Source organism: Lissotriton vulgaris, chromosome 5 (genome assembly GCF_964263255.1).
Source record: "Lissotriton vulgaris chromosome 5, aLisVul1.2, whole genome shotgun sequence".
In the NCBI taxonomy this organism is placed as follows: Eukaryota; Metazoa; Chordata; class Amphibia; order Caudata; family Salamandridae; genus Lissotriton; species Lissotriton vulgaris.
Window position 1 is genome coordinate 1,208,608,994 of NC_141693.1, and position 15,482 is coordinate 1,208,624,475.

Sequence of the window (15,482 nt, forward strand, 5' to 3'; positions counted from 1 at the left end):
CTCATTCAACTGGAATGCCCCAAAGACATTGGAAAATCACCAATTTGAAGCTGTCTCAGAGCCGTGGATCAGTGGAGGACTTGGAGCCATCTCAAATTAAATGCTTCAAAAACTGAAATACTCACGTGTGGCGATTGGAAAAATTACAACCCGCTAGCCGCATGGCCTGATGAACTGGGATGACTGCCTAAAGTATCGAAGGAAGTAAGAAACCTCGAAATGACCATGGACTCCAAGCTGTTGATAAATGCCCAAGTGGATAAACTAGCAAGATCAAGCTTTGCTACTATAAAAACGCTGCAACAAATTTTGCCTCATTTGGGATTTCCACACAAGGTCCAAGCTACCATCTCCCTTGTTCTATCCAAACTCGATTACGCCAATAGCCTCTACCACGGATCACCTTTAACGACCATGAAAAGACTACAACAGGTTCAGAACTCGGCTGCCAGACTACTCTTGCATATCAAACAATGAGACCACATCTCCCCTGCCTTGAAAGCCCTGCATTGGTTACCGATTGCCAGAAGATCCACGTTCAAGCTGCTTTGTATTACTCACAAAGCAAAACATGGAATAGGACCACTATTCATCAGGAATAAAATCACCAAACACATTCAACAAATGAACCTCCGTTTAAAAGGAGTATCTCGCCTCGAAATCCCACCATACAAGAAAGAAAACATGGGTGGCACATCCTTCTCTGTTCAAGCAGCCAACTATGGAACTCTTTACCCCCCAACATAAGATCCACTGACAACCACCTTATCTTCAGAAAACTACTCAAGATTTGGCTCTTCCCCACAAAAGCACCATACGTAAACAGAAATTTACAGCATATCCCTCTGTATATAATCATTTGTTTTCACTGTAGATATGTACCTATCTTTGTGTATTACATTATCAAACATGTAAAATAATTATGTTAAGAGAAAAGAAAAAATAGATAAATAATAATATTAATCAATAAATAAAAATCATCTTTGGTCTACATGTACATATACTTCCATTGTGCATCTATGGACCTTCCATGTACTTGGATCTGTGTGTCTGTTACTTTTCTCCTGAAAAAGCAAATCCAATGCACTACCCTATTTCTCATCCTGTGCTTCTATCAATATATTTAATCTAAATATACTTACTTCCCTTATGTATCTATGTACTTATGGATCTATATATTTATCACTTTCTTCTAATTTAGCATTTCCAATGCACTAGCCTATTTGTCAGCTTATACTTCGCTCAATATATCTTCTAGCCCAACCTTCTGACTCATCTCAAACTTCTTTCTACTACTCCTTTCAATGCACTACCCTATCTCTCATCCTATACATCTATCAATATATCCTCTACATCCACTCTCTCATTCATCCCAAACCCCATACCACTACTATGATCGCCAAAATAACCCTTTCTAGACTCTCTCCTACTCTACCCCTCCTTGCATCATCTGACACCCTTTTACTACACCGATCCCCTAAAACAAACCTTTCTAAAAACTCTCCCCTCTGACTCCTCCCCTCCAAAACTCCTTTTTACTCATCCAAAAGCCTCTTCCTACTGCTAAGACCTAAAAAAAATAAAAAAAAAAATATCCTTCACTCTTTTATCCCTCCACTATCATTTGCAATCAAAATTAACAGACTAACATGTTCACTTCTCAAATTCCATATTCAACTATACTAATATACTGCCCAAATAACTGAATAACATATCTACTACTCAAATTACTTCATATTTATACTATACTAATTTTCAACACTAATCCTTTATGGGTTCCGGAGTGGCGTGCTACTTGCCAGAAAAGCGCTTCAACACCAATCAGGGGTAACAAGTGCTATATGAATGCAAATCTTTCTTCCCCTTCTATCCCTCCGCTATCCTTCTCACTCCAAGTAACAGACTAATATCCACCACTGAAATTTCCTCATATTGCACCATATTAATTAACCACTAATCTTTTATAGGCTTCCTGAATGCGTCAACAAGTGATAAATAAATACAAACCTTTGTCCTCCTCTATCCTTCTGCTATAATTCCAAATCCAAATAACTGACTAACCTATCCACCACTTAAAATGTACTTGCATGTTTCACTATACTAATTCAACACTAATCCTCTATGGGTCCCGGAGTAGCGTGCTACCAGCCGAAAAAGCGCGTTGACGCCTTGTCTGGGGTAATAAGCGCTATATAAATGCAATTACAATACAATACAATACAATACATGTGTGCCTCTGGATGAGAGAACTATAGTCTTTGAGCTCATATGAATTTACTATGTGCATGTGCTCCTGCCTGTGTCTGGAAGATGCTGTTATCTGTGGGCATAGGTGTTCCTGGTACACATAGCCTCATGCATGCTACACTTGCAACCACTGTGGTCCAATAAATCTGGAACAGGTAGGGTTGCGAGTTTCTGGTGAATGTGACAAGGTCTGTGAGCACCGATATCCATAGCTAGGGCATGCTTGCATGTTTCTAGTATAGTGTACTGTGGTTTTTGTAGGTGCACTCATTTGATCTTCTGGGTGAGCAAACATCATGTAGCAGATCTTATTCTAGGATGGAGCATTCTGGATCTGGACCTTGACATTGTGATCAGAAGCCCTAATTAGTGCTCTTACCGTACTACAAAAATCTGTAACCTGTTAGTTTTATTCAATTACATGCTTTCCTTTAGTTGCCATGGGAACTAAATGGCTGCATGTTATTTCCTTCTATAGAAAACATTAAGGGGCAGATGTATCAAGCCTTTTGCGACTCGCAAACGGCCATTTTGCATGTTTTGGAATGTATTAAAAAATCGCAATTTGAGGAATCGGAAAAAATTGTGATTCCTTATTTTGCCATAGCATTTAAGGAATCGCATGCTATGTATGTAGCAATTTCAATTTGCGAATTTTGGTTAAGAAATTGCAAATTACCACCAACTTGTTGATGGTAATTTGCGAATTCTTTTAAAAATGCACAAATTGTCATTTGTTAAGGTGGCATGTGACGCACACACATGCCCATAGGGCCTGTATGTGCGCCATATGCACACACATGTACATTTCAGGGGAGCAGCAGGGTGTCTTTGAGACACCCTTGAAATAATTCTCAAATTGCGATTAGCAAATTGCGAATTCGCAATTTGAGAATTACTTCACAATCATACCTATGGGCCTCCTGGCCCATAGGAATGCATTGGAAATTATTCCTTATTTGCAAATTAGCAAAATGCGTATTCGCAAATATAGAAATTTAAGGAATCGCTAAAAAATAGCGAATTTGTACATACATTCCATTTAGCGAATTCTAAATAGCGAATCACAAAAAAAAAAAAATCGCTATTTAGGATTCGCTTAATGGAATCTTGATACATCTGCCCCTAAGTACCGCATCTTGTGCTCACATTTGCGCACATCTAATACCACTTTATAGAACCTTAACAAAGGAGCACAGTGGTAATAAACAGGAGTGGGGCATCACTTTCTTTGTTTCCCTATAGTAAGCCGACCTGGCTTCATTGTAATTAGAATGATTTTAGTGCCTGATTGTCAAGGAATACTGGGATAAAACATAAATGTTTTTACTACAAGCAATTTTCCCAAAGTAGAGCAACTGGAGAAGCCGATTTGGGCATCAAATGTCACAAAGCTTTCTGGCATTCTAAGGGACCAAACATTCACCCAAAGTTACACTCCCATGCATAGTGTCTGCTCACTCTTCTGTCAGCATCTGGAGATAACCTTGACCCAGGAGGGGAGACTTACGGAAGTCTAAAAAAACAATTTTGTCATGCCGGTACTAGGTCAAAGCTTAATCTACTGGTTGCAAGTGATGCAAAATGCTGAAGCTCGATGCTATGTGAACTCTGTTTCATTGCCAGTGGATCCTGGTACAGAAGAGCGTAACCCTTAAGAAACTAGGGGCCTTATTTATATCCTGGCAGATGGGAAACTCAGTTAAAAACATGACAGATATACCGTTCGCTGTATTATAAGTGCATTATATCCTATGGCACTTGTAACATGGCGTATAGGTTAGACGTGACGTTTGTAACGGAGTATCCCATCCGCCAAGATCTAAATCAGGCCCTATGTCTAATTTACTGTTCTGTACATGGTATAATACATATATTTCTACAAAACATTTCCCATCCTTATTCTTCTTCTTGCTTCCCAAGACCATCTTTATTGAGTCGTTTGAAGGTTCCTCATATCTGCCGCTCTTTTTCCTATCAAGTTGCTGAGCTTTGGAACACTCTGCCTCTTCCCTTTGTTTTTTACCATCTAGTCATCCATTAGAAACTCAAAACACACCTCTTTTAGCTTAGAAGCCTTCTAGTTTGTCTTATTGCTGGTCTTTATTGGTGGTTGAGAATTTAGCACCAGGACACATATGAGAAGCATCTGCACAATATAAATGCAACAATTAATCTGGTGTGTTTTTATCTCTCGCTCTTTCCCGGTCTCTGGTAGAGTGTGTTGCAGCCTATGAGCTCAGAGGTGTCTGTCCATCTTTTACATAGATCATCAATAGTGTCTTCAGATAAGCATTCTTAGTCTGAGAGTACAGGTGCAAGTGAGTGTCGTCATGTATTTATCTATGTGAGAGTATCTGCGTTCAAACATGTTGGTGAGTGTGTATGGCTTTTGGGGAAAGTCCTCCTAAGCCATTACTACATGGTTTACGCTAATGCACACCTCACTTACTTGGTAAAGTATGCCTATTGTGTCTTCCCTCTGCCCTCTGGGCCTCCATCATGCATGGCTCGTCTTCGGCTTTAGCTCTCAAGGATACGACCATGGTGGCAATAACAGGACCTGTTAATAAGAGAAATCAGAACTCGGCCATTACTTGTTAAAAGCTAACACTGAATTTCTACTGTCATTGAGGGAGGATCCAAACTGTAGATCTCAGCCCAAAGCCCTTTTTCGACTTTTCAATTCTTCCCAAAACCTTTGGTCAACTGAATTGATTCTTTCAATGTTTTGTTAAAGTCGCTCTACCGTTCAATTGTATTTGGATAGTTGATAGCAGATCTTTTATGCCAAATACCTGACCAACATTACAAACCCTTTGTGGAACAGAAAGTTCAAACATCTAAATCCCTCCAAAGACTCTTAAAACGAAAGAGAATACATTTTCTAGACTGTAAAGACAAGGTAAAGATGGAGAGTTTGATATTACCCAGTGAGGCCAGAGCGTGGTCAATTTCTTTCATCACATTCTGGTGAAGTTCCTCCTGCCATTGATGTAAAATTTTCCACTCCTCTTCCGATAAATATGCAGATGAATCGTGGTAGGCAACCTGTGTCTCGAGCACAAAACGTGGCATCACTTACTCTACATTTCTATTCAGTTAAATAGGTTACATCATGACTATTTATTCACAAAATAAAATCCTCCCTCACTGTACTACCCCCACTTCTCTTTATCTACAATGTAAAAATCTTGAAGCTGGCATTTATTGATAACCTCAGCCCAGGAGTCCAATATCCCCCAGGATAAGGACAGCTGCTATTGGCCTGAGATTCTACCTTGCGGGAACACTTGGAGAGCGATCTTTTCTCCACATTCTTCTAGGTGAGTACTATGAACCAGAACCCGAAATGCTACTTTCTAACTAGATCCACATTGCACCATGTGAGTCTGACTCTCACCAAGGTTATTAGGGAAGATTTGCATTTATATAGCGCTTACTACCCCTGACAATGCCTTCTCCAACACTATTTTTATATCTACTAAAACACATGACTCATGACACTAACATCGCGTTCATCACAGAAACTTGGCTGAACAAATCCACCTTACCTGTCTTTGACATGCTTGTACCCCCGGATTCTCAATCATAAACAAAGACAGAAAGAACCATTGTGGCGAGGGTATTGCAATCATCCACAAGAGCAACATCGCTATAACCGAAACTGACTCCCTCTCCTACAAAACATGTGAATATCTATCCTCCACCATTAAGACGAAGGACAACAAAATGATTCACTGCCATCTCCTCTACCACCCGCCAGGCAACATTCCATCTTTCGGAGAGCACCTCTCTGACCCGATATCACGCTGCTCTCTCCTAGACTCTCACAACATTATATTAGGGGACCTAAACCTACATTGAAATGATGCAAATAACACTGATCTAATCCCTAAACAAACTTCTTCTCAAAAATAAGCTTACCCAACACTGCACAGAGCAAACGCATAATAGAGGCTCAATCCTGGACGCCATTATAGCTCAGGAAGATACAGTTACTATCAACCACATCCTCCCTGTCGACTGATCAGACCACCACATAATTCTATTTCACATTAACCATCTGACCCACTGCCTTACCCGTCCACAGGATACCCTTCATTGAGCGAGAAATCTAAGACAGATTCCCCATGCTGACCTGGAAGAAAGGGTAAGAACACTTCTACCCCTAAACTCGAATGACCTAACTGCAACTGAGCTCACTACACACTACAACACAACAATGGCAACCCCTTTGGAAAAAAAGAAAGAGTCAGGAACAACCCATCGAGAACCTGGTTCAATACAAACCTAAACTCTGAAAGAAGACATCTCAAAGCGGCAGAAAGACTCTGGCAGAACAACCCTTCCTCAACCCACCTTGACCAACTCAAATCAGAACGCAGAAAATACAATAAAAATATTAAGAATGAAAAATCTACTTTCTTCTGTAGTGCACTAGACAATGCCAAAAACCGTCCTAAAGAACTCTTCAGTCTCATCAAACAACAAACAGCCAATCCTCCTGCATCAACCAAACAGGCTTCCAAAGAACTACGTGACACCTTTGCTAATTTCTTTAACGACAAAATCACTAAGATCGAACGCTCCCTTGATGACCATCTCCTGGCAGCCAACGACAACCTGCCTCCCGGCAATTAGGGAAACAACTCCCCTCGACACCCTCCGTGCAGCTGGAAGACATTCAACCCCATCTCCGAAGGCGACATCACGGAAATGATTATCAGGTCCAAACCTTCTCACACAAAGCTGATCAGATTCCCGTAAAACTGGCTAAAAAACTCAACCTCACCCTAGCCCCTCTCTGGACCCAGATCATAAATATCTCCCCGAGTACTGTAATGATGCCAGATTGTCTAAAGATGGGCCAAGTCATGCCATTAGTTTTAAAAAATGGGCTCGGACCCAAGCAACCCTGACAACTTCAGGCCGGTCTCCAATCTCCCTCTCCTACCCAAAATCCTGGAAAGGTGTGCTCTCCTTCAACTTAACCAACACATTGACAGGAACAACCTTCTAGACACTCACCAATCAGGCTTCAGAAAAGGATGCATCACAGAGACAGCAATCCAGAACATCATAGATGATGTCTACAAATCACTCGATGCAGACTGTGACTGCCTACTTATACTCCTTGACCTATCGGCAGCCTTTGACACGGTTAACCGCAACCTACCCCCAGAAACCAGACTCAATCCATCCACTACCTTTTTTAAAAAGGAAGTTAAAGCCATCCTCATGCCCAAGTTCACATGATACTACTGAACCTACTGAAGTCCTGTGACAAACGCACATGTGCCCCCACCCTCAAGACACTTTCTTTCCTTTGATGTTACACCTAACTATGCTGTTTTTACTATTTGCCTTGTACATATGTTTCTGAGCTGCTTTGGTTTTCTGTTTAAGTAACATTTACTGTTTGTACAGCGCTCTGATATCCGCTAGGATCTTGTTCGCGCTTTATAAAACTTTCAAAATAAATAAATAAAAAAATCTGCTCATAAATGTACTCCAAGAAAGAACTGGTGCAGATGAGGTGGTCCTACAACGGTTTACCTCCTGCCTTCAGAACCACTCATAAGAATGAAAATTAACAACTTCAAGTCTGACCTTCTCCCCATAACCAGGGGTGCAGCACAAGGATTGACTCTCTCCCTATCACTGTTTAACATCTACATGGAGCCCTTCACCTCTATACTGAAAAAAAAGCCAACATCCCCTTCCACCTCTATTCAGATGATACCCAGATCTACCTAGAAACATCCTCAATTGGAGACATACAGAAATTAAACAATACTGGCTATCCCACAAACACCTTAAGCTCAACCAAGACAAAACAGAAATACTTTTCAAATCCAACAAGGAGCAGACCCCCCTAGTCACAGAATGGCTAAAATCCACTGACGCTCTTAATTGCAACCTTACCCTGACTGTAAAATCCCTGGGTATCACCCTGGACCCAAGCCTAAACATGGACAAACATATCAAGAACTCAGCAAAGAGCACATTCTTGAGCCTAAAATTACTCCAAAAAAAATAAAAATCGGTCATTCCCCCCCCAAAAAAACCCTTAAACTGACCACACAATCCTTGGTGCAAACCAGAATTGGACTACGGGAACTCAACTCTCACGGGCATTGCAAAATCTCACTTAGCTCCCATCCGAGTAACCCTAAATGCAGCTGCCAGGATGATCACAGGAGCAAAGAAATACGACCTTATTTCTCCCTCTCGTACTAAAATGGCTCCCAATCAGAATGCGTGCCAACTTCCTAACTGCCTGTCTCACACATAAAGCTCTTCACACTGGAAAACCGGCCAACCTGAATTCCAAACTCAAAAAGGCAGGACAAACGAGGAACCTCAGGAGCACCAATACCCTTCTTCTCATTCCGCCAAATGCTGGCAAACAAAAAACCCTATCTCACTCCTTCTCTGGAAATGCGCCCAAAATCTGGAACTCCACACCAGTCCACATCAAGACCACCCCCTCCTTCGTAAACTTCAAAAGCCAGCTCAAAGACCTCTTCCTCAATCGATCTCACCCGAAGGGAGAGATGCCTCATAATGTGACAGAGCCCCTTCACCAAAGGAATCCTGCCAAGTGCAGAACCTAGACACCTCAATAGGAAGACTTTCCATTGCCTGTTCCTTTTTGTTTGACTCATACCCAAGACGCCAGAACAAGATTCGACACAAGACAATGCTGTTAATTGTAATACTGTATAACTACCTGCATCACAATATATGTTGTAAAGCACTCTGATGCCTCCGGGTCTGGCTAGCGCTATATAAAACTCTTAAATAAATAAAATAATAAATAAATAAAAACCATGGGATTTAGAATTTCAGAAGGGGACTATATTAAAAGAAGATAAACTCTACTTGAAATCTAATGAGGCTTTTATTCAAGATGAAGTATGACAGCTTCATTGCCACTTCAGCTGTTCGAGTCCGTGCTATGCTCCGCAACTGACATTCCAACTGCCACTGGAATGTTGGTTAATACCAAGCCACAAAAAGGGGAGGGGGTAGGAAGGATCAAGGGAATGGAACACGACAAGGTTAGGACAAGGATGACATAACATGACTACAATACTTCTCCCTCTAAAAACATGTCTAGGAGGATGAGGGCTGCGGTGTGGCCTTTGTTGAGGAGCGTGCGGATGTCGTCTGTGGCGGCGAGGAGGGTGGTCTCAGTGCTGTGGTTACTGTGGAATCCGGATTGGGAAGAGCGGAGGATAGCGTTCTTTTTGATGAAGTTTACCATCTGCATTGACGATATTCTCAGTGACTTTGGCTACAAAGGGAAGGAGAGACATGGGTCAGTAGTTTTCCAGGTCCATTGGGTCAGCACAGGGTTCCTTGAGGAGGGGCTTGACTTCTGCGCGTTTACAGACATCGAGGAAAGTGCCAGATTCGAATGTGGCATTGATGGTGCGTCGTAGCTCAGGCGCTATGGCGGCGGTGGCTCTGAGGAAGATGTGCAGCGGGCAGGAGTCCGTATGGGCTCTTCATGGTCGTGGAGGTATCTTCGGTGGTGACCGGGGTCAAGGCAGGGTTATGGTGGGCTGGCTGTCGTCGCTGGAGGAAAAGGTGGTTTCTGGAGTTTGATCGCTGAAGTGGTCGTAGAGGGCCTTGATTTTCAAGTGGAAGTTGGAGTCAAGCTTGTTGCAGAGGTCCTAGGAGGGCGTGACATTGGTGGCTTCGCTGGGGTGGTTTGGTGAATTGCTGGAAGATGCTGAAGAGTTCCTTCGAGGTGCTGGAGTTGGTGAGGATTTTGTTTTGGATGAAGGCTCTCTTGGTGGATCTTATAAGTTGGTGGTATTTTGTCATGGCGTTCTTGTAGGTGGTCTGGTCTTCACTCGTTCTGCTGATCTTCCATCGTTTTTCGAGAAGTCTGCAAGTGCGTCTGGATTTTTGGAGGTTGGTGGTGAACCAGTTGGCCTTCAAGGGGCATTGTCTGTCGGGGTTGCAGAGGAGTGCAAGCGTGTCTGCGCAGTTGGCGATCCATCAGTGTAGTTCCTTGGCTGCAGAGTTGGCGTTGATCGAGGCGGGGAGGGGTTGAGGATGAGGATGGAGTTTAGGTGCTCCTCTGTGACCTTGCTCCAGTTCCTTCGCGGTGGACGTGGAGTGGGTTTGTGAGCGGTGGCAGTGTTGAAAGAGAAGTGTAGGCAGTGGTGGTCCATCCAGAGGGGCTGCGTGGTGTGGCTGAAGCAGATGTTGTTCCCTCCTGCGAAGATGGGGTTGAGGGTGTGTCCTGCCTTGTGGGTAGGGGTGGTGACGAGCTGTTTCAGTTCGATGTTTGCAAGGTTGTCCAGGAGGGCGGTTGAGTTTGAGTGGCTGTGGTTGTCAAGGTGGAAGTTCAGGTCTCCAATCAGTATGTAGGCCATGGAGGCAATGGCGTGGGGTGAGATGAGGTCGGCGATGGTAGTGGTGAAAGAGGCGCGAGGTCCGGAGGGTATGTAGGCGATGGTGCTGCAATGCGTTGTTCTGAGGCTTGCCTGGATCTGGAAGTGAAGGTGTTCGGTGGTGAAGGGGAGTCGCTCGTGCTGGAGGTGGGGAGTCGGCGGTAGCTCTTGTGTACGATGGCGAGTCCTCCTCCTGGGTGGTTGGGGTGGTCCTTCCTCTGGATCTTGTATACATCAGGAATGGCGGTGGCAATGTCAGGGGCGGACGAGGCGTTGGTCCAGGTTTCTGTGAAGAAGACGACGTCTGGCAAGAGGGTGTCGAGGAGGTCCCAGAACTCTATGGCATGTCTGTGCAGAGAGCGCACGTTGAGGAGGATGCACTTCAGGAATTCGAAGGTGCTGGTGTCAAGCGGATGTGCAGCTGTCGTGGGGGTGCAGAGGATGGTGAAGGATTGTCAACAGTGTCGGCAGGAGAACTTCCCGTGGGTGGTTTTTGGTGTTGACAGCTGGCAGTTGTTGTTCCTTCCAGGGTTGAGTGAGAGGAGGGCGGCTGAGTCGTAGTGGTGGGAGGTCCGAGACCCAGGGTCCCTGGCCATGGTCGGGACGCAGATGGGCACAGAAGAGCTTGCCTTTGGCCGCCTTCGGTGTGCCAGTGGCGCACACGCTGCGCTATAGCTAATACATATGGGTAATTCTTGTGGTGACACAAATCTCAGATTCATCCTAATTCTGTAGCCAGCCGACGACTCGGAGGAGGAAGGTGGGGGGTGGTTCAGTTCCTTCTATGAAGAATTTTTTGGTGGATCGAGATTGATATATATTACCTACTGGCGGTCGCCAGTAGGTAGTTATAGTTAGGATTTTTTTCAATGTTAAATCTCAAAATTCTATTTGGAATAACTTTGGCGCCGGTTGACGAATCTGACTGAAACTTTCCTCAAAATGGCCTCAAATGGCGTTCCGGTCCTTCCCTGAAAGTTTGGGGGAGCAGAGATTAATGGGGGGTCCCAAAACGCGTTTTCCCCATGTTAATTTCCATAGGGCGGTCGATTTCACTTTTAGCCCGAACGGCTGAATGGATTTCCACCAAACTTGGCAAAATTGTATGGACTGGTAGCCCGATGTGCCTTTGCTATGTCTCAAGATATGTGCTCCAGTGGATTTTGAGTAATTTAGGTTTAAAAAAATATATATATCTATAGGCGCGCTCCGGTGCGCGCACCGGGGAGCGCACCAGGCACGACACGCGACTTGCGCGCGGAAAGCTGATTGGCTCACAGGTGTCTGTAAACATTCGAAACAGTCCGGAGCGGCCGCCATCTTGTGTCTCGGTAGGATCGAGACACAAGAGGCAACATAAAAAAAGGGAGAAATAGCTATAAGGGGGCAGGGTAGACCCCCTCCTGACCCCCTAGGTTTGATATGTGGGCTAAAATAGGGGCATTTTTAAAAAATTATTATTTTTCGATTTTGCGCGGGGGGAGCGCCCGGTACGCGCACCGGGAAGCGCACCGGGAAGCGCACCGGGGAGCGAAGCACGGGGAAAATCCAGGGCCTTATTTATGAAGGCCTTGCGACAGTTTTGCGCCGCCTGTGTGTCACTTTTTGTGACACACCAGCGGTGTAAAAAAATGCGCCTTATTGCGCTATATTTAAAAAGTGACGCATCTAGGTAGATGGGTCACTTTTTAAAACCCTGCGCCACATTATACCTGCGTCAGGTATAATGTATGCAGAGGGGGCGTTCCCCCGCAAAAAGCTTCGTAATAGCGACGCAGTGAAATCTATGAGAATTCACTGCGTCACTTTTAGGATGCTGTTGCGTCAAAATCTTGCGCCTGCCTCACAGCAGGTGTAAGACTGACGCAAGACCTTTCACATGGTGCTTTCCCCATGTGAAAGGACGCATTACTGGAGTTGCGTCACTTTTGTGACACACTCCAGCAATGCGTCACTTTTGTGTTTACAGATACGTCAGAAATACTGACGTATCTGTAACTCCTTGCGACATGATTCGTCATACATTAAATATGACACATCTGGAATGTCGTAAGGAGTGCGCACAGAAAAGTGACGCATCGCTAGATGCGCCACTTTGTAAATATGAATAAATAAGGTGCATTTTTTACTGGACTGATGCGTCACAAAAAGTGACGCTCTGGTGGTGTTAAGGTGACGCATGGCTTCATAAATGAGGCTTTCAGCCTTCAACTCCAGCAATGTATCTTTTCTTACCCTTCCACTCCCCTTCCTTTTCAACATTTTCTTTGAATATCAACATTCCCTATATTCACGCTTCTTCTCCTTACTTTCATTCCCAACACTAACCTTCTTTCAGTCCCCCTACTTCACTTCCTTTCTCCTCTCATACCTTTCTGTTCTTTCTTACTCATTTTCCTTTCCATTATCAATGCACTTCATTTCACTTACTCTTTTTCATTTTTTAAAGAATATAGCTCTTTGATGAGAATTGGAGATAGTTCTGAAAAGAACTTTTTGTTTTCTTCTTTTTTCAAAGCAGGAACAAAAACAGGGAATGGAAACTGCTCAACAGGAGCAAAAAGAACAAAAAAAATGAGGGGTGGAAAGGGCAGCAATGGTTTTCTAATGCTCGAACCATGAGCTGTACACTTTGTTCTCCAAAGGTAAGCAGTTGATTGCAGTATCTGCATCTGAGGGCACCATGGTTAAAAGCAGGTTGAATGTTTGGCACCAGCTCCTGCGATTGCCCCCTCCCAGAAGAAGTTGCTCCTCCGGTCGATGTAGAGGCCCCATCACTGGGAACCTCTTGTGCCAGGGCCCTGACACTTTCCCGGGCAAAATTCTGGGGGTGCCTCCTCTCCACATGCCAGATCATCGTGAAGTTCCCAAATGAGTATTTTTTTGGGGGGGGTCACCCCGTGACAGGACCTGTTTGCAGATCCTGCACTCCACTTTTGGAGCATTCACCTTCTTCTGGTCTGCTGGAATCTTAAAAAATTTCCAAATAAAATGTTCCTTCACCTTTGGGGTAGGAGGCTCTTCATTGATGAAATCAGAATCTTCATCACTGCTGGATTCTCTGGCAGCCATGGTAAATCAAGAAAGATTCAGAAGCAAAAAACAGGTCTTTCATTCACAAAAGTGAAAGAAGAAGTGAAGGAAATGGGTGGGGATTTCATTCTTTGTAAAAAAAACTGTTAGCAACCAATGAAAAGTGTTGTTTTAAGGTCACATGACTTGATGCGCTGACGCTGCGCGCACCGGAGCGCTTCCGGGGCGCATACGCGGCGCGAACGTAGGTGCTTCCGGGGGCGCAAACGTAGGCGCTTCCGGGGGCGCTTACGCGGCGCGAACGTAGGCGCTTCCGAGGGCGCTTACGTTGCGCGCCGAAGTGACGTCATCATAGTTTTACGGAAATGCATAATCATTTTCATTTCCTTATAAAAAAAACCTGCTTTTATTTGTATGGTACGAAATGTTTTGCGTTATTATTAACTTTTCATTCATATTTTTTCACGAACGAAAGTAGCGCTCTGGGTGCGCTTTCCGGAGAGCTTACCGGTGAGCTTACCGGAGAGCTTACCGGAGCGCGCACCCAGAGCTCCCCAGGAAAAAATGATAAAAAAAAAACTTAAAAATTAATACTTAACAAAACAGCAAATTGTAAAAAAAAAACATAGATTAGAAACTCGATATAGAAAGGAATTAGCATTTAAAAAACCTATGAAATTCGGGGGCGTGGCTTGGCGGGCGAAGATGGCGGTCGCAGCCTGGTAGAGCTCCCGCCGGCCCGGACTTAATCCGATCATTTATCCTGACCCCCGAGCCCGCTACTGGTACCCGGTGTTTGCTTTTGATCGGGTGGGGTCTCCTGCCTACTTTGGTGTGCCGATCCTGCATTTCTACCCTTCCTGTGATCGGAGGGAGGCGGCGACGAAGTGCGGCCTGGTGGCCAGCCGGAGGCCGGGGTCCTCGAGTTTCGCGACGCCTGGCGGTGGTAGCGATCTAGAGTGTGCGGGTGGCATCCGCTGCGCCGACCTTGGCTCGTCTCATTGACTGCACTTGCCTGAAGGAGCGAGACGGTGCCAACGGATCCTACCCATCAGTTCTTTCCCTGTGTGGCCGGCGAGCAGGGACGGTGCGGTGTGGCCCCGCGACGACCTGGAGGCGGAGGTCCCTTGGCCCCGAGGCGGCCGGTGACGACCCGGCAGACGGCAGTGGCATCGGATCTGCCCATCCTGGCCTAGCCCATTGCTGCGGCGGTCCACAGATCACGGACTCACAGCTTCTTCAATAAGTACCCGTGGGGACGAGCGCGGGTGCGGCCTGTCCCGCCCGGGTGGCGCCGGGACCTCGATTTTCGTGACGCCCGATTACTGTGGCCGGCCCGCCCTTCTCTCTGGGGCCTCATCTGGGCCTTGTGACAGTGTCCGAAGACACGGAGGTGGTGTCCGCCCTGCCTGGCGTGTGCCATGACCAGGGACAGGGGAGGTGGCCCGCCTAAACATGGCCCTATCGACAAATTCACTGGGCCGAGTGGTGGCGCCGGGGCGGCCGGTGGCAGCGGTGGCCCTGGGCCGGACAATGCAGCTCTACTGACGGCCATTACCCAGTCCCGAGACGCGCTCGATGCCAAGATTGGGGCGGTAGGGGCGGATGTCACGCTCCTGCGCCAAGACCTCCGCAACGCTGTGGAGCGGATTGCTGGGGCCGAGACCCGTATAACGGAGACCGAAGCAGACGTTAGTGGCCTCAAGAAGCGCCTGGCGGAGGTGGAGTGCATTCAGAAGACGCTGGCGGCCCGGGTGGAAGATGCAGAAGGGCGCGCGCGGCGCAACA

At 45.5% G+C, this 15,482-nt stretch overlaps 1 protein-coding gene across 4 annotated transcripts in view; it reads right to left on the minus strand.

Annotated features, from left to right (window-relative positions):
- Window positions 1-15,482, minus strand: part of LOC147712288 (uncharacterized) — a 126,380-nt gene that overhangs the window by 95,957 nt on the left and 14,941 nt on the right. For 2 of the 4 annotated variants that reach the window (XR_015295988.1, XM_086923023.1), the window contains exons 2-3: window positions 5,178-5,298; window positions 4,700-4,810 (exon numbers count right to left, since the gene is read on the minus strand). Coding sequence is in view for 3 of the 4 variants with exons in the window: in XM_086923023.1 (XP_086779149.1) it covers window positions 4,700-4,810; window positions 5,178-5,298 (232 nt within the window). In the remaining variant the exon portion in view is untranslated. Of the gene's footprint in view, window positions 1-4,699; window positions 4,811-5,177; window positions 5,305-15,482 lie in introns of all 4 variants that reach the window. The other 2 variants (XM_086923022.1, XM_086923020.1) reach the window with 1 other exon arrangement.